The 18,241-nt window shown below is 52.8% G+C and overlaps 1 protein-coding gene across 4 annotated transcripts in view; it reads left to right on the forward strand.

Moving 5' to 3' along the window:
* Window positions 1–13: 13 nt before the first annotated feature.
* Window positions 14–18,241, forward strand: part of CEP104 (centrosomal protein 104) — a 38,239-nt gene continuing 20,011 nt past the window's right edge. Inside the window, exons 1-11 of one of the 4 annotated variants that reach the window (XM_074334211.1) lie at window positions 14–421; window positions 4,548–4,674; window positions 6,765–6,894; window positions 9,598–9,771; window positions 10,442–10,580; window positions 10,960–11,022; window positions 11,288–11,364; window positions 13,915–14,083; window positions 14,521–14,676; window positions 15,505–15,729; window positions 17,575–17,772. In XM_074334211.1, coding sequence (XP_074190312.1) covers window positions 9,632–9,771; window positions 10,442–10,580; window positions 10,960–11,022; window positions 11,288–11,364; window positions 13,915–14,083; window positions 14,521–14,676; window positions 15,505–15,729; window positions 17,575–17,772 — 1,167 coding nt within the window. In that variant the 5' untranslated portion in view covers window positions 14–421; window positions 4,548–4,674; window positions 6,765–6,894; window positions 9,598–9,631. The remainder of the gene's footprint in view (window positions 422–4,547; window positions 4,675–6,764; window positions 6,895–9,597; window positions 9,772–10,441; window positions 10,581–10,959; window positions 11,023–11,287; window positions 11,365–13,914; window positions 14,084–14,520; window positions 14,677–15,504; window positions 15,730–17,574; window positions 17,773–18,241) is intronic. The other 3 variants (XM_074334208.1, XM_074334209.1, XM_074334210.1) reach the window with 3 other exon arrangements.

Here is an 18,241-nt window from a genome sequence, read left to right on the forward strand (position 1 = left end):
GTCCCACCTGATGCACCGGCGTCGTTTCCCCGGAAATTTCATTAGCGTGCTCGGAAGTCCGGGGAGAGGGGAGGCGCGGCGCCGCCTTGTGCGCAAGCGCGCTGTCCCCGGAAACTCCATTACCCAGAAGGCCCGGGGGACGCGCGGGCAGGGAGCACCATCTTGTGCGCAGGCGCGGCTGGGCAGGGCGGGAACGCGCAGGCGCGGAGGGGTCTGGTTGTCATGAGAGCGGCGGCCGCGGCCTGGGCGCTGAGCGTAGGCGGCCGGGGCTGCTCCTCGGCGGCCACCGCTTCTGCGGCTTGGGGTTGCGGGCGGGCCCAGGACAGCGGAGGCGGCGCCACCTGAGCTCCGCCGAGGGTTCGGAGGAAGGCTCTGAGGGTCGTGTGGACGCCGCAGTCCGGGAGGCCTTCTGTCCTGACAGGTACCCGAGCCCCGGCGACGTGCCGCCCCGAGCTTCCTAACAGGGACGCGGGCCGGCCGGGAGGGCGGGGGCGGGGGCACGGGGGCTGGGCCGAGGGCCGCGGGTGGGCGGCGATGGGCCCCGGGCCGGTGGTCCCAGCGCCGCGGCCTGGGCCGGGCGCCGCCTGCGCGCTGAGCCGCCCACACCGGTCCCTGCCGTCGCCTCCGCGCGGGTCCTTGTTTAGTGACGGGTACTGGTCTCGCGTCCCGACTTCGCTGTTCGGACAGTGACCCAGACGGAACTCCGTGCGGAAAAGGAGTGAAGAAGGCGGCCCTGCCGCGGACAGGCTCGATTCGCAAACTTGCACTTAGTCGTTACTTTGTAGCTCTTCCGTCTCATGTAGCCTCACAGGCACTTGTTACTTGGCCACAAAGTATTTACTTATGTAACACGTACGTTTCCTTAGGAAGGAAACTGGCAACAAGCTTTGTCTCCTAGTCTTGTAGCAAACGTTTGCAATTGGCTAACTTGTTTCGATTTGATTTACAGCTGTCATTAGCCCTGATACATATCGAAGAGCTGACTTCATGGAGGGAACCCCTGGGTTACCTACCTCCGTGCGGGACGGGCATGTGTAGTAAGGGAAAGTGGAGGCCCCTGCACTTAGGAGGCTGCGATGTGACACTTGCTGGTGATGAGGGTCGATGTGCACCAGGGCAGTTGGGTCCCACGTGCCAATAACTCAGCAGAGCTTTGGCTCTTCCCAGAGTGTTAACGGTGATTTTTATAGCGCCTCGTGGAGCGTTTTTTAGTGACACCCCAATATCTCATGTAACACTTGAAGGTTCACACAAAGGGGACCCTAGGGTACAAGGTGGAAGGACTTTGGACCGAGGTGACCAAAACTGAATCCTTTTCCAATACCCAAACTGAGGTAGTAACGTGGTCTCTAAGTGCCCAGGCATTTCGCCTACCAGGTGCCTGATGGCAGCACTTTGTTTCGGATTCATTGAGGCGACCTGGTATAGTGGACACGTCTTCTGTGTGGATTTAAAAGGTCCTCTGTGTAAGTCTTAGCGCCATGATCACAGACTCTGGAACCTGACCAGCTGAGATCAAAGCCGGTCTGTATGGCTTTCTCCTGGCTGGAAGGCCCTGGGCACGGGCCGCTCTGCCTGTGCCTCGGTTTCCTTGTCTCTAAAGGCGGGTGACAACAGAACCTATGTCTGAGTTGTTATGAAGGTATGATTGTGTGTCCAGTGCTGAGGACAGTCCCTGGCACACAGGAGGTGTTCTCACAGCTGTGTCCACCTGTGGTCACAGGTGCCGGTCAAGGAGTGAGTCTGCACATGCTGGGCAGTGTGAGCGCTGTTTTCAGGTCTTTAGAAGGTGAAGACCTATATTCACGTTCAGCTGAGATGACTTAATAGCTACCTGCAATTTTCAAGGCGGGTTAGGAAACAACTGGCCCTGCTCTTAAAGTGACTCGGCACAGGGATATAACTGAGATTGAGTCGGTTTGGCGGGGCTTCAGAATCCATGCAGGGAGTGAGGGTAGGCACAGCAAATTGGGTCAGGACATGGAGCTGACCCTCAACCCTGCACAGAGAGCCCACCGAGGGTTCTTGAGTTAGGACATGGATGGTGATGGCCCATGCTGGGCCTGGGGGGGTTCATCAGGCCGGAGCATGGGAGGCGTGGGTAGGGAGAGCTCCAGGTAGGAAGAGCTGGCTGTTGTCTGGAAAAGACTGTGGGTAGAGCAGAGGGGAGGTATGCAGCCACCTCCCAAAGGCAGCACCGGAGAGACTTGGCACTCGCTGGGGCGGGGGGGGGGGATGCAGAAGGAGATGGAAGGTGGGCAGGGGAGGCGCCATGGCCAAGGGACAAGGAAGTCCAGGCTGAGAGCCTGAGTACATGGGAGGAGCTGCGGGGTGTGTGAGACCCAGTTCGGTTCCCGGCGTGGGGTGCTGGGAGCACGGGTGGGGCTGTGCAGCTTGGCGTGGACTCAACCACACGCGTACATTTTTTGTGCTTGCTTTTCATTATTTTCTGAGTTAGCTTTTTCCTCTGCTATATTGTGACATCCTGCAGTGAGCTTTGCATAAAAACATAGCTAGGACCTTTAATCATGGTTCATCTTCCTATTTTTAATGCTTCATTCGTACATTTCCAAGAAACATCAGCAGGTGTCAGGCAATAATTTATTGACATGATCTTCAGGTTCTCAATGAAAGTAAAAGAAGGTCCAGATCACGCATCAAGCATGTTAAGATAAGCAAAATTTCAAGGAGATATGTTTATACGTTTCCTGCTATTGAGAATTTCAATACTGTCCCACCCCAGAGAACTTTCTGGAGCGTTCTTGATCCTCTGTTTTACTGAGGACTCTTTTGGCTGCAGTCCTCACACCTAACTCAGATTGGCCTACCAGAGAGGAACGTGATTGACTTAGTAGTGGGAAGGCAACCGGAAGTGCATGCGTACTTGGGGTTAAACGTGGCTGAACCTAAGGCTCACAAGGCCTCTGCCTCTCTCAGCATGTGAGCCGACTCTCAGGCAGGACCTCCCACTGGTGGCCCCCAGCAGCCCCCAAAGCTGTTATCCTGCAGCCCAGGTCCCAGCAGGAAGGCCCCAGCGAAGTCCTGGGATTGAGTGGCACCGGTGGTCCTGTTCTCATGCCCCACGCCTGAGCCAGTCATCCACGGGGGAGGTGGAACTCATAGACCCACCAAGCCTGGGAATGTGCCCGCTGCAGGCGGGGAGCAGAGGAGTCCAGCGGGGGGTGGCCGCCCCACAGACCCGGGTGTGGGGAGGGCAGGTCACTGAGGAAAACTGCGATTGACGTGCTGTTTTCAAACCCAGACTAAAGGACACCACCAGGCAGGTGTAGACATTGCACATCCACCCTCAAAACAATGCTGCCATGTTTCCCAGAAAAAGACCTAGCCGGACCATCAGCTCTAATGCGTCTTTTGGAGCAAAAATTAATAGAAGACCTGGTCTTATTTTACTAGCAGACCAGGTATAATAATAATATAATATAATATAATATAATATAATATAATATAATATAATATAATTAATATAATATAATATAATTAATATAATATAATATAATATAATATAATATAATATAATATAATAATATAATACTGGGTCTTATACTAATGTTTGCTCCAAAAGACGCATTAGAGCTGATTGTCCGGCGAGGCCTTATTTTCGGGGAAACAGGGTATGTAACTGTGAATGAAGTCCAGTTCGCTAAATAATCATAACATAAAGACATCGTTTGCCCACATGTATAAGCAATACCTCCTGAGTCAGTCACTCACCAGGCTCCATCCCTGCTCTGCTCCGCGTCTCTGGTCACACATGTGCATTTAGTAGTTACTGTGCTGCTGATTACAAAGTCCCTTTTACTCCCTTATGTTTGTAGAACTTATTAACATACTGGTTGTATTAGTTGAACAAAAATTTTTAAAAACTTTGTATTTGTATCTTAGCCAAAAACCTTGTTTTGGCTATAACAAAGTCCCACAAACTGGGCGACCCAAAACAAACATTTATGCTGGAGGCTAGAGGTCCCAAATCCAGGTGCCGCAGGGCCGTGCTCTTTACAGGCTCAAGTGGAGGGTCCTCCCTGCCTCTCCTAGCTTCTGGCACTTTCCAGCAGTCCTTGGCATTCCTCGGCTTGACAATGCTTTGCTCCAGTGGCTCCACTGTTGTCACATGGCCTTCTGCCCGTCTGTGTGTCTGTGTCTCTTTTCTTATAAGAACACCAGTCATTTGGCGTAGGGCCCCACCTTATTCCAGCATGACCTCATCTTTATTACGTCCGCAAAGACGCATTTCTAAGTGAGATCACATTCACAGGAGGACACAATTCACCCCCACAGCACCAGTCAAACTGTTTGGACATATAGTTGGGAAAAGTCAAGATAACTTCAGTGATACCTACGTAGAATTAGAGGCTCTCGTAAAAAGCACTCAACAAAAGACTGGAATCTTTCGAAATGATGGGGAAATTCTAAAGACACTGAGCGACTGTGTGTTAGCAAAGCACGAGCTAACTGTCAATGTGATAATATTGTCATAATATGTCAGTAATTCCTTTATTTTAAAGCACATGTCCTGCTCTTATCAACAGCCCCCATGCACAGAATGCCCCACAAGATCGGATTCGTCGTCGTCAGCTCGTCCGGACACGAAGACGGCTTCAGTGCCCGGGAGCTAATGATCCACGCACCGACCGTCAGCGGGTGGAGGTCCCCGAGGTGGGCTGGACAAGGGGCTGGTGGCGGGGGCGGGGGCGGCACAGGTTCCTAAGCAAGGGCCCCTCTCGTTCTAGCTTCTGCTTCTGTTACAGCTCAGATGTCAGAACCATGGGATTGTCAGGCGGTGCTGCGTTGCCGTCTGTGTGGTTACGTGATGGATATTTTTCCCTTCTGCTTGTGTTTTTAAAGAAGAGTTGTTGGACCTTTCCCCCCTCATAACATTAACCCGTGCTCACTTAAGAAATGTGCAAATACAAAGGAGGAGAGGGGAGATAGTCACCCCCACCCCCGCACCGTGCTCCCCGACCGCCCGCCGGCCTCACTCACGCTGTCGTCTGCGTTCTGTGCAGACGTTTGCGGTTCAGGGTTCTTACTTTCCCGGCTGTGCACCTGTGCTAAGCTGTTGCATCAAACTGCTTTTAGGTAACACGAAGCTCCAACCAAGAAAGTCTCTTTCAAATTTGTCTCAAATATTTGCACACCTTTAAAAACGTTCATTGCATGAGAAGTGTAACACCGTTAGTATTTCTCTGAACACTGAAGTCTTTCCTGAGCGGTCTTCCTTCCTCAGCAAAGGTAGAGTCGTAATTGTTGAGTAGCCAGCCCGAGGGCCTGCAGTCGTTGGAGGCTGGCCATGCCACCTCCTCGGTGTCCCTGCCCCTCGTGACCTGTTTTCCAGGTCTAAGTAGAAGGTACTGTTTACTCTTAACTCATACACGTGTAAATGTGTATGATATTCTAAACTCTGTCATATACTCGTGATTCATTTTTATTTGCTTTTATTGCTGAAAAGTTGAACACAAATCCCATTTAAAATTAAAATGTATTTCCTTTTGGAGTTCTTGAGGGGGCCCACAGACCAGACAGACCCCCATTCCCTGGACACACTGAGAAGTGAGGAGTAATGCAGATGGGGACAGATAGCCCCTTTATTGCTGATGAAACCAACCGATACTGGGGGACGAGGGTTTTATCTAAGAGCGAGTGAGCGTCCCAGCACTGAGCCGGCTCAGCCGCTCGCCAGCCCAGCCACAGCAGCCTTACCAGGTCGGCAGGCTGGGAGAGTGGGAGGAGGGCCATGTCAGGCAGCCGGCACGCCTGTGTGCACCCCCAGACTCACCTCAGTGCTGTCCTGCCTCTCTCCGGGCCAGGGGGCCTGGAGTGAGCTGGGCCCACACTTTTATGCAAATGCACTTCCCTTCCCACCCCTGCATTTCCCTTCAGCAGAGCCCCTTCACGTTCATTTCATTTGGTCGGTGTTTATATGGATTAAAGGTACTTAAATCTATGCGCAGGTTCCCTTGCTGATCATATGTGTGAAAATAACTAACATGATTCTTTGTGCACTGACATGGGACAGTGTATTTCAGGGCATAAGCGATCCTCGTTTTCATAGTAAGCTTGCAGGCTACACCACAGGAAAGGAGACATACGGTCATGCAGGGTCTGGCTGGGGGTCTCCTGACTGTAACACATTGTTCCCTGAGGTCAGACATCTCGCAGGAAGGCCGAGCAGAACGCCCTCAGACCAAGTTCCCAAAGAGAGGATGGAGCTGTTACCCCGGTTAGGAGGGCGTGCAGGGGCTCTGATGGAGAGGGGAGTAGGGGCAGGGCCTCGCCTGGGCAGCGGGAATATCCCTCCGGTGCCCTTCCACCACCTCGAATCTAAGGAGCCTGAAATCTTCAGAAGGCGAGATGCTTCTTCAAGACGGCTGAAAGTGACGGCAACAGCTAGAGCCTCAGGCGTGGCGTGAACTTTTTTTATCACGGAATTTTTATTCAAAAAGAAATCTAGAGCTGTCAACTTGTCTTGAAAAGATCAGTGCGTCCTAGCATTTTTAGATGGAGGTTTCATTTTATAATCAACTCAAAGGATGTTTTTGATTCATCTATAATCTCTATAAGCTACATTTGAGTAGCTAAATCGTAGACCCGTTTTTGGAGTTTTAAAAGTGCAAATTCGAAATTGTGTCAGTTGTCTTAGTTCTCTTTAAACAGTTTTGGAGGGTTTTTTCCCATCAGAGATTACGAAGTATTCTTGTGTCTAGAGTGGTCTCCCCACCAGTCATACACGCTCTGCCTCAAAACAGCGCCCATCTGCAATGTCTGCAGCAGCGCCTGTCGGGCGTGAGGCAGAAGAGGAGTCGTCAGCCGGTGCCTGGTTTCCAGTGTTCCCGAGCTGCCCTCCTGTCCACCACCTTGGCATTTTTGGAAATTCAGGTTAGGAATACCAGGCGATGTGTCCCTAGAGTAACTCCAATCAGATCCGTGGTCACGAGCCCCGCTTTCTCATCACACACTGTCCCAGTCGTCCTGTTACGTCCCTCAGAACTAAACATACAGTCGCCCCCTTCTCGGCGACCACCTGTCACCTTCCAGGGTCTCAGTTACTGCAGTCAACCACGGTCTGAAAATATTCATGGAAAATTACAGAAATAAATCATTCATAAGTTTCAGATCGCGCCTTTCTAGGAGTGTGATGAAGTCTCGCTCTTTCTCGCTTTATCCCGCCTAGGACGTGAATCCCCTTCGTCCCACGTCTCCACGCTGTACACGCTGCCCGCCCGTTAGTCACTTAGTAACCGTCTGGGTGATCAGACAGACTGTCACACTATCCCAGTGCTGTGTCCACGTCACCCTACCTCCCTTAATATGGGCCCCAAAGCGCAGGAGAGGGGGTGCTGGCAGTCGGGTGTGACAGAGAGAAGCCGTGAAGTGCTTCCTGGAAGTAAAGAGGCGAAAGCTCTCACCTTAATAAGAAAAGAAAAGTATCATATGCTGAGGTCGCTGAGACCTACGGTGAGGAAGGACCTTCAATCTGTGAAACTGTGAAGAAGGAAAAAGAAATCGGTGCCGGTTCTGCTGTCGCCCCTCAGGCCGCAAAAGTTCCGGCCACAGTGCGCGAGGGGAGCTAGTTAGGAGGGAAAAGGCCTTGAACTGGTGGTGGGTGACGGACAGGAAACGTGTTCCGAGTGACGCAACGTGCTTCCCAGAAAGTGTGGCGCCTCTGCGAGGACTTCAGCAAGGGACCCTGAACGGTGACCGACCACAGGCGCTAGGTCTACCCAGCAGGTCGCTATCACATTTCTACTTTATCACTAGGCCTGTTCGTCTCCGACTGGGCCTCATCTGTAAACTAAACTCCATCGTAGGTATGTCGGCACAGGAAAAGCTAGTACATGACGGGGTCTGGTACCCTCCGCGGTTCACACACCCCTGGGGTCTTGGGACGTGTCCCCCGCGGGTAAGGGGGACCACAGACCACATCCATTCGGACTGTGCCTTTCTGTCTTCTTTCCTCCTTTTGTTGTGCCCACTGGCGGGAGGTGCTCACCACCCTGGTGTGATGCCAGGCGCTTATTACCCAGCGGTGAGCCCAGCAGGAGACCCCGTCATCCTATGAGAAGCTTACCGGTTGGCGTGGGCCACTGGGTGGGTGCCGGTGCCACACTGAGGTGGGGAAAGCTGGCGGAGGAGGAGACTGGCTGTGGCAGGATGTGGGGAGCTGGGTCAGGGCTTGTCTGTGTCTCGTCTGAGGTCTTGCAGGTGTCTGTGGAAAAGGCACGTCACCAACTGGATTACAAGATGGCATTCAGGGTGACGGTTAGTTGGGGTTCCTTGATAAGCAGAAGTCTTTTAAAGCCATAGGCTGAGAGGCTCCCCATGGCGAGTTTAGAGGGAAGGGAGCCTGCAGCCCCGCCCGGAGCACATTCAAGCCTGGCCGGGGGACCTGCAACCCTGAGGGACGAGCGGCGGGCGTGTGGGCTGAGCGAGGTCAGAGGGGCCGTCACAGGGCTGCCCTGTGGAAGGGGGAGCAGAAGCCGCCCTGGTGGGGTGTGAGGAGGGGGGCGTGAACAAGCTGCGTGGTGACTGCAGACAGCTGCATGAGGTGACGTTGGCTGAGGAGGGCACAGGGTCACAGGAGGCTTTTCTGAACCTGGGGTTCCTAGAGTATGTTTGTGTACTGATGGGAATGGTCTGTGGAGAGAAGGGCCGGGCAGATCCGATGCTGGCGGCCGCCTGGCTTTGGTGCCGTTTAGCTGGCGAGTCTGGGAGTGGGGCACCCGATGGGTGCTGCTCCCTGGTGGGAGAATCATAGACAGACCCTGATTGCCCATGTGTGCTCGGTGCAGTGTGGGCCGCGGGGGGAGAGGGGTGTGGGAGACACGTGAGTGCAGGGCCGGGTGTGGCCAGTGGGCAGGAGTGCAAAAGTGTCACTGAGCTCACTGAGTGCGGTGACACTGGTGGGGACAGGGCTGTCCCTCGGTGCATCCCCTGCTCCAGACGCCCTTGGTGCCGCTGTATCTGAACCCAGTGCGCACCACTCCTACGTAGTAGCCACTACGTGCGCTACAGTGTGAGGTCTGTGCTGACACTGGGGTCTCTGCCTCTTTTCATTTACCGTGTTCATGTGCTGTGTCACTTCCAGGACAATTAGAAGCTCCAATATGGACGGTCATGGCCTCCTCCCCCAGACGGCAGAGCACACAGGGGAGGCACTCATTACATACTGGCCGTCGCTGTTAACTCAGAACTCAGGAGTCTGTAGCCTGTGGTTCTCTGAAATGTTTCGGTTCCAGTGGGAAGTCCTGTGGCTCTGTCGTGCGTCCTCACACAGTCTCTTAAGATTGTGTTCATCTTGTGATAAACTTCAGGTTTCATTGCAGACCATTTCCTAGCTGCCTAAAGTGATTCTCATTGGGTGGCAGGCCGGTCAAATGGAGTCCTGACTCTGAGCTTCAGGTCCGACCGTGAAGTCTGCAGAGGGCAGGAGTAGCGTCATCGTTCCCTCATGTCATCAGCACCTGGGGACTGTCAGCTTTGCAGGTGTTGGGCAAGCGTGTGTTACGTGCAAGAGTGGGTACGAGCATCGAGAAACCCTCCGCGCTGATCATGCGGAAAAACCAAATGTGTTTGTTTCAGATTCTGCCAGTTTCCTCAGGAAATTGTCCTCCAGATGGTGGAGAGATGTCGGATAAGAAAGCTGCAGTTACTTGCTCACCAGTACATGATCTCCAGCCGGGTGGAGTTCTACATCAGTGAGAGCCTGCCCGAGTATTTCTCACCGTATCAAGCAGAGCGGTTTCGAAGACTTGGGTAAGGGAAATTTTAAAGTCCTACTGACGACTTTCAGCCTGACCCAAAGCCGTTAAAAACTAATGAGCTGCTCCTTCCCCTTGGGCTTATGTTACATACTTGTATTTGGGTCAAGATTATGCAATTTCTTAACACCCGCCTCATACATATTGTTTTGTTTTGTTTTTTCCCCCTTTTCCCACATCACCCCACACACACACTCTGCTTCAAGCCGTTGTTTCAGTCTAGTTGTGTAGGACACAGCTCCCTGGCCCCTGCTGGTGTTAGGAGCCTCTGAGGCAGTCGGTTGCTGGTCGCTCATAGCAGCTGGCCACCGGCCACTCATGGAAGCCCACGGCAGCCCACGGCAGCCCGCGGCAGGCCCGTGGAACCGTCAACCTCAGCATAGGAGCGCGGCGCTCCAAACACCTGAGCCACCGGGCCAGCCCCGCCTCATACATGTTAACAAGCTGTGTTATCATTTTTACCCAGAGTTTTCAGCCCCACTTGTCAGATGCTGAACTTGAGAATACTAATAGAACTTGACTTCAGGCTCTTTTCCTAGGTTTTTTTTAATTCTAGACGTAACGTTCCTTCAAACCTAGTGAGTTCAGGGGGCGCCGAGGGGCTATTTGACGGGCCTGCGCGTTTCCGTATCAACACGATGCTTGAACTCTGCTCTTTCTTCCAGCTATGTCTCTCTCTGTGACAATGAAATGACGGGCTGCAAAGCCCGGGAGCTGAAATCGGTTTATGTGGACGCAGTCGGTCAGTTTCTTAAACTGATTTTTCACGAAAATCACGCCAACAAATACAATGTATATAATCAGGTAAGACTCACACGCCTTCCCCTTGGACGACTCCCCAGCACTTGGTAGGGTGACTTCGTCCTGGGTCTTTTCAAAATGGCATCTTTTCTGGAGGAACGTTAAGCTCTGCTGGAGGGAGCCGCTGGCTGCGCAGCCGGGCACCCTGGGAGCATGCGGGGAGTAAACATTAAAATAGCCACTCGGTTCAGCATTAGAATATTAACATAGAGTTTCTAATAACCATTATTGACAATTCTGTATACGATCATGATGTTTTACAACGAACGCACTTCGATGTGCGTCATCCCATTTGATAATATGGGCCGACAGTTTGTTATAAAGACGTTAGATTGTTGCCAACATTTTATACGTAATTTACATCAATGTAACTCTTTCTTAGGTTGCTTTGGTTGCCATAAATATCATTGGAGACCCTGCAGATCTCGGCGATGAAAGCAATATTGTAAGTGTGGCAAGTTTCATTCCTGAAGAAGAGAATTTATTTTGGCAGGAGGGGAGCACTTATTTTTGTCACAGAAAGTGCCATCTTAAAAATCTTTATGAAATTGACTGAATAACTTAAATTTTCTGGTACTCGAGGTGTTACTTTCCCTCCAAAAGCCAAGAATTATTGACGCTTGCTGATGTCTCTGTAGCAAACCATCTCTCAGTTAAGCTGTTGTGCTGTTTCTTCTCTGAAATACTAAGCAGGACTTCTCGCTCCCAAGGCGTCTAGAGAGAAGCTGGTCGATCATTACCTGGGGCACAACACAGAGGACCCGGCCCTGGAAGGCACTTGTACTGGGTAAGAGTCCTGCCCCGAAGGCAGGAAACCCGGGCCTGTCCCGAGAATTGGGAAATGGGCGTCTCTCTGGAGGCTGCCCAGTCCGAGGGCCTCTGAGCGCAGCTGAAAACAAGGTCAGCCACTGCTGAGAGGTCAGCCCCTGAGGAGATTGCCGTAAACACACTTAAAGATTAAGGTCGCTGTTTTATTTAGCATATCTTCATTTCCTGTACGATCAGGTATTGCTAGAAGGTTCCTAAAATGCATTTGGAAGAAAGAGCCATCCCTTGATATTTTATTGGCACAGGCAAATTCACAGGCAAAAATGAAAGGTGTTAACTGACCCAAATTATCAGTTACTGGAGACTTCATCTTATGTCTGCTTGAAAACTCTGTTCTTTAAGGTAGGGAGAGAGACTCCGTATGATGGCAGTTTTACGGGTACAGTTTTTACGGATCCCTCTCCACCTCCATCGCATCACCAACTTTATGTACCTGTTGGCATGGCTGCCTCTGGTCTCAGCAGCGTAAGGACCTGTGGTAGGTCAGCGTGGAGAGCAAGCTAGGGAGTCCTGTTTGCACGTCCCTTTCACCCTCTGCTCCCGGGGCACGTCCGTGCAACGGAGAGCGCCTTCAGCACCTGGAGCCTGCATGTTGTTGTTAAAGCAAGGGGACCCCCCTAACGGTGCTTGCAAAGGAGGGGAGCTCAAGACGATGCCCAGCCCCCCTTCTCTGACAGCAGCTTCCCCATAAAGGAAAGGTAAACACTTCGATTTTCACAGAAGGTTGGAATTTGTCCACAGCTTCTGTTGTAATTCCACTTTTGCTTCAGACAAAGCTGTGACACGGAGTAATTCGTACTCAAGTGGGCTCTTGTGTTTGCACAAAATACGGAACAGATTCTTTGTGTGGTCACTCAGGAGTCATGGGCTCCCCGAGTATGTGTACCAGTGGACAGTGAGCCTGGCTACTTGCAGAGGTCCCCCTGCCCCCGGCCCCTGCAGGCCTGGTCTTCATGAGAACCCCTCAGCCTGAGAGAGGCGGACCAGAGGCCATCATCAAAACTAATGATAAAAAGCTTCTTACTCCCCGACCCAAGCTCCTCAATCTCTGCCCAGACCCTTCCATCCAGGCCTGCTGGAGAATAACAGGACCTTCCTTACCTCCCAGGTGGGGTTAGAAACACTTTGGGGAGGCCCTGAAGCGGAAATACTCTCAGCCCGACAGCATCCCCACTGACAGCACCCGGCCAAACCCACTGATGGGCTTCAGGGTTTCGGGAGGTAGAGGGAGGTCTGCGGAAAGGCTGTGTGAGGGCCACAGGGAGCCAGACGTGAGGTCTGTGGGTTCCGCAGGTGCGGCCTGCGGAACGTGGAGCGAGGCCTGCTGGCGTGACGCACTGGTCGCCTGGAGTCCTGACTCGGATAGCTTACGATATCATTTTTCTTTTAGGATTTTCATAATGAGATGAAGTCTTTGTGTTCATCTCTAGGACTTCAGGGCAAAGCGACTTAGATTTAACAGTATAATCCGTTTCGTTAAAAAGAACCGAATGATCCTGTAGACACAGTCGAACGTGTCACTGTTCAGTCGTCACTGAGATGAACTGGCACTGTCCCCCTCGCCTGGTGCCGCTGCTGTGAGCAAACTGTCTAAATTCAGGGAGAGGGGATGGGATGTGGGGAGCCGAGAGAGGGGACTTGGTCATTGGGAAAGGTGACACAGTCCCCTGTCTTGTTTGAATTTATTATTATACAAATTTACCAACCAATGACATTTTAATTAAAATTTTCGTATGACAAATAACACTTTAATTAAAATTGACCTGGGCATGAACATACCCAAGTCAAAGCTACGAGGGGCTTATTTCCTGCAGCTGATCAAGCAGATGGGGAGACGTTGAAACCTGTCCTCTCTGAGCATCTTGCTGAGTAGTTAGACTGGCGTTATCATTCTGACTGATAGACCCAGAAGAAGCTGGGGCCTGCTTAGAAATTGAAAGACTAGAGGTGATACTTAAACAGAAATGTGCTGTTCCGGTAACTGAAAGGATCCCTTATTCCCGGGAGGGGGTTCTGATTCCCTGCAGGACGTGACGGTGTGTCACTGGCTGGGAAACCCTGCTAGTCCAGCCTTACTGTCCGTCACCATGACCGCAGTGCTGGTATGAATGTGGGGGCCGAACCCCCTGGGCCCACCTGGGCCCACTACTGGTTTGGGGTTTGGTCCCCCCCTCTACAAACAATCCACATGCACGTCACGTCCGCTGTGCCTGGGACAGAGCCGGCACAGTCTGCACTGTGAATGGTCGTGGGGAGGTGAGCACAGAGGCGCAGTCTCCCCCAAAGTGCCGTTAAATAAGGGCCAGGAGCGTGAGCCGTGGAGCGAAAGACCCGCTCAGGCGAGGAGCTGGGTGCCTACAGCCCAGCAGCTTCCTCAGGCCCAGACGCCCCAGACCGGGCATGGGCGCTGCCCTCCCAACCGCATCTTCACCCAGAGCCACAGGCCCCTGACCACTGCTGCTCCACACAGATGGAAACTGGCTCTGAAATGTTCATTTCTTTCCTCTAGGAAGTCTGACTACATTTCTCCACTGGATGACTTAGCTTTCGATATGTACCAAGACCCAGAAGTTGCACAGATCATACGCAAGTTAGATGAAAGAAAACGTGACGCTGTGCAGAAGGAACGCTACGACTACGCCAAGAAGCTGAAACAAGCCATCGCTGACTTGCAGAAGGTACCGCGTCTGGGGCAACCGTCCTCCTCCGCTCCGGGGCAGCTTCTACACTAACGTGCGTGGAAGGAGCAGGGACTGACTACCAGCTGAGGGATTTGCTGCGGCTCCAGGAGCTCAGCCAGGCAGCCGTGGCCCTGAGCCGCTGCTCACCTGGGAGGAGGCGTGCCTGCGCCTCCCTCCTCAGACCTGCCTTCAGGCGTCACCCCGGCGCCTGCTGCCATCAGAAGTGGTAGGAAAACATCAGAGATGTTTCAAACCTGCCGTGAGCTCATGGGGCTGCGACGGGCAGCGTGAGGTCGGCGCGAGCACGGCCCTCCTGGCGCCTGCTCTGCCGTCCCCGTCCCGCTCCCCCCAGACACGGCTGGTCAGCGCCGCTGCCGCCTGACAGCAGGTTCACCGTTGTCTTTCCCTGAGGTGCGCTGCTCTGTGCGCTGCAGGTGGGCGAGCGGCTGGGGCGGTTCGAGGTGGAGAAGCGCTGTGCAGTGGAGAAGGAGGATTACGACCTGGCCAAGGAGAAGAAGCAGCAGATGGAGCGCTACCGTGGCCGGGCCTACGCGCGGCTGCAGCTGCACGGCCTGCTGGACGCCACGCTGGTGGGTGCGCAGGGGCCCGACTGGCTGACGTCCGCTCACCTTGGCCCTGGGCTGCTGTGGGGGGAGAAAGGGGAACCGCTCCACCTGCCACTCTCACCGGGTCCTTCTTTGTGAAAATGAGGTGCCCCGGGGAGCTCATCTGCTGAGAGGATAAGCCCAGGGCCTTCAGCTGGTTGACAAGGCATTTCGTGGGCAGCGCTCGGCCTGTGGTCTTCAGACGCACCCAGGCAGGTGGTCTGCGCCCATGTTACAGATGAGGAAACCGAGGCCTGGGTTCAAGCCAGGAGTGGCTGGGGTGTACTCTCTGCTGCTGCTCTGCCGGGTCCAGTTCCCGGCTCCGCCATCTAGCCAACTCCATAGCCACTGTGTGCCTCAGTTTCCCTGTCACATTGCCCAGGGGGGTAAAAATGGTGAGCGGGACGTGAGGTGACCTATCTAAAGCACTTGCACCACATGCAGTTACGGTGACACAGGATGACCTGCTTTTGCAGACAGAGGGCACAACAGTGCTAGGTCTCGACCGCAATCCCTGGGTCCAGCCCAGGTACCACACCTGCTTCTCCACTGGCCTGTCCGCATGGCTGTGCCTCCATGCTGTGGTGACCCACAGGCGAATGCTCATTGTCACACTAGTTTCTCGGTGTGTGTGTCACTTGTGTAGTCCACACAGTAGCCATGCAGAGACAGCTGCAGGGATGTGACATGACTGTGGGCCAACTCGAGTGGAGACTGTCACTCTGCCATCCTAAAGGCTTCCTCGCTGGGGAGTGCGGGGGAGGGACCTGGTGTGGCAGTGGCACTGGGAGCGAAATGTCCCTTTTTCCCTAGGTGCGAAGGCCTCTTGGTTTGCCCCTCCAGCCCCTTGTCCCTCCTGGCAGCCCTCGCCACCAACCCGCCACGCTCTCACCACCGCCGCAGGAAGAAGGAGTGACAGAGAACCGGTTTGCAGAACCTCTCCTTCAGGACAAGCTCTCGTCGCATTCCCTGGACACTTCTCAGCAGCCCCCTGTGGACCAGTCACTGCCCGCCACTCACCCTCATCTCAAGACCCACGTAGGTGACTCAGTTTCAGACTGTGTGCGGTTTGTCCGGCAGGTCTGTGTGAGGCTCGGTGGACTCGCTGCTGTCCTGCTGGGGGGTGGTCGGGTACACAGGCGCCACGGTGACCTAAGTGGCCGGCACGCAGTCACACCCCTGGGGGCCCTGTCTGCAGGCACACACGCCAGGTCCCCACCTGCTGCCGCCCCCATCAGCCAGTGGCCTTGGATACATGGCATCCTTCTGAGCCTCTGCTTCTCTCCCTGTAAAAATGTACAGACCTCTGCTTAAAGGGTTGTATCCGGAAGTAAATGAGAAAGTATTCCTAAAGAGGCTAATGTGAGCTAACCTCAGTAGAACCTCACCACAAGTCGGTGTAGCTACTCCACCTGTTAGGACTTTCCGCGTTGCAAGTAACAGGAGACCTGGTTCCATCTGGGGCTTTATTGGCTTTCATAACGAGACACTTAGGAGATCATGTGGGTCTCAGGGTCGCTTTGATTCGGTAGCCTCACAGTGTCATCAGAAGCCTGCTTTCTTCTTATCTTTCCAGTCTGTTTTCTGTGATTCCGAGTCACCCTCGGGCAGGCAGCTGTCACGTGGCCCTCAGCCTCAGTCTACACTGTACCATCTGAGGGGAGAGCAAGGCCCGTTCTAAGCAAGAGTCCCCAAGTTAACCCTGATTAGATCCTCAGTCACATGCCAGTCTCTGAAGCGACAGGAGCAAAGGAGGGCAATGTGCCGATTGGCTTGGTAGGATCTCATTCGTTGGAGCCTCTGCTGACACGCGTGGCCACGTTGCCAGTGACAGCAGGATACCAGGTGAACACAGGCAAGTGTGTGCTGCCACCAGGGGCTTGGGAAAGCTGGAAGGACCACTGCTGTCACAGCGACCTTCATGGCACTTGTCCCTCTGGCTCCCCCAGCACACCTGTCTGAGTGGCACTGTCATTCCCACCGGTAGGACCGTGTCACAACTTAATTGTTGGAAGTTATATTTAATATTTCATCTTAAATACTCGAGTTTCTCCTTTTTTATCATCTCAGTGTGTTTTGTTTTACAACTATGAGCAAATTATGGAAAATGAGAAGCAATCTCACACTTGAGATGCATGCAATTAATATCTCAATTTGTCTCCATAAGTATTAGTGTGAGTAAATAGTTTATTCAGTGTCAAAATGACACCTGCCTCAGAAAATGACTCAGGAGGCACTCTTTGTTGTCACTTAATTTCCCCAAAGTCTGCTGCATATTTACTTGTTTGTGGATCTGTCCCCCATGAGATTGTCAGCCATGAGGGCGGGTGGGTTCCCTCCTGCCCACTGCTCCCTGTGGGGCGCAGTCAGCGTGAGCTGAAGGAGTGGACGGACGGGCAGACCGCCACCTCTGCAGAGCAAGGAAATTTCAGGTCTTTAGCTTTGGCTGCCTGTTTCACGTGCAAGGCCGCGGGTAATGGACGTGTTTAAAATCGGGGGACACATTTCTAAACCATAGACTAAGAAAATATCAGAAGACTTGTCGGAAGAAAATGTAATAGCTTTACTTGAGTCGTCTACTTGTCAGTTGAACTGAAATTGCTAGTGGTGAGTCATCAGTGGGGCAGCATGTGCGTCACTTTTTTATCAGAGCTATCGTAAGTTTAAAAAGAAATAGAAACCCTCATGAAACGCTGACCTGATTTTTTCCAATTACATCCCATTGTTGTATAAATTAATCTGATGATACTGGGTGGTATTTAGCAAAATAGCAGTGTTGAGACCAGGTAAGTCCAGAGCAGTAAGCCTGTGGTGTAGACACCGTGTGTGGCGGGGGGGTCCGCACAGGCGCTGCAGCCAGCCGCCCTTCCTCTCCCCCTGCAGCTGCAGTCCCTGCCCTACGATGAGCGGCCTCTTCCCGCCGTCCACAAGCAGCCCGGGGCGGTGGCTGTGGAGCCAGAAGATGGTGACAGGGACATGAGCGAGGCTCCCAGAGGGGCCACTGCAGGCGAGCCGGAGCGCCTCACAGAGAAAGCCTTGAGAGAAGCCAGCTCTGCTGTGGATGCGCTGGGAGAAGCCTTGGTAAAAACAACATGTGTGCGTGGGGGGGCGGGGGGACTGATGTGTGTGACGTGGTTCACTTCCCTTTGTCCTCATGAACCCGTTGAAAAGCCTTCCGATGATTACTAATTACTGACTGTATGAAACAGCAGAAACTTAAGCTAGAATTTAAGATTTTGTGAATAAGTGTTCATTTAAGATTGCTTCTTCCTGGTATCCACAGAGCTAGAAGTGAAAGTCAGCTCCCTACTGTGAACACCAGCTAATTCCAGGGAAAATGATGGCAAAACAAAAGATGAAAGTGTCTCCTTATTGAGATGCACCCAGTGGATTTTTCACTATGCTCCCAGCTTTAAAATATTTCTCTTGGTGGAGCTTTTAACACTTTCCGTATTTTAACATAGTCTGAAATTTTCCATATTAGCAAAATTGTTTCTCTAAATACACATATTTATTCCGTAGAGGTTATTCCTGTTGTTAGAAAAGATGT

The sequence above is a fragment of the Rhinolophus sinicus genome, linkage group LG06 (genome assembly GCF_036562045.2).
Source record: "Rhinolophus sinicus isolate RSC01 linkage group LG06, ASM3656204v1, whole genome shotgun sequence".
Classification (NCBI taxonomy): domain Eukaryota; kingdom Metazoa; phylum Chordata; class Mammalia; order Chiroptera; family Rhinolophidae; genus Rhinolophus; species Rhinolophus sinicus.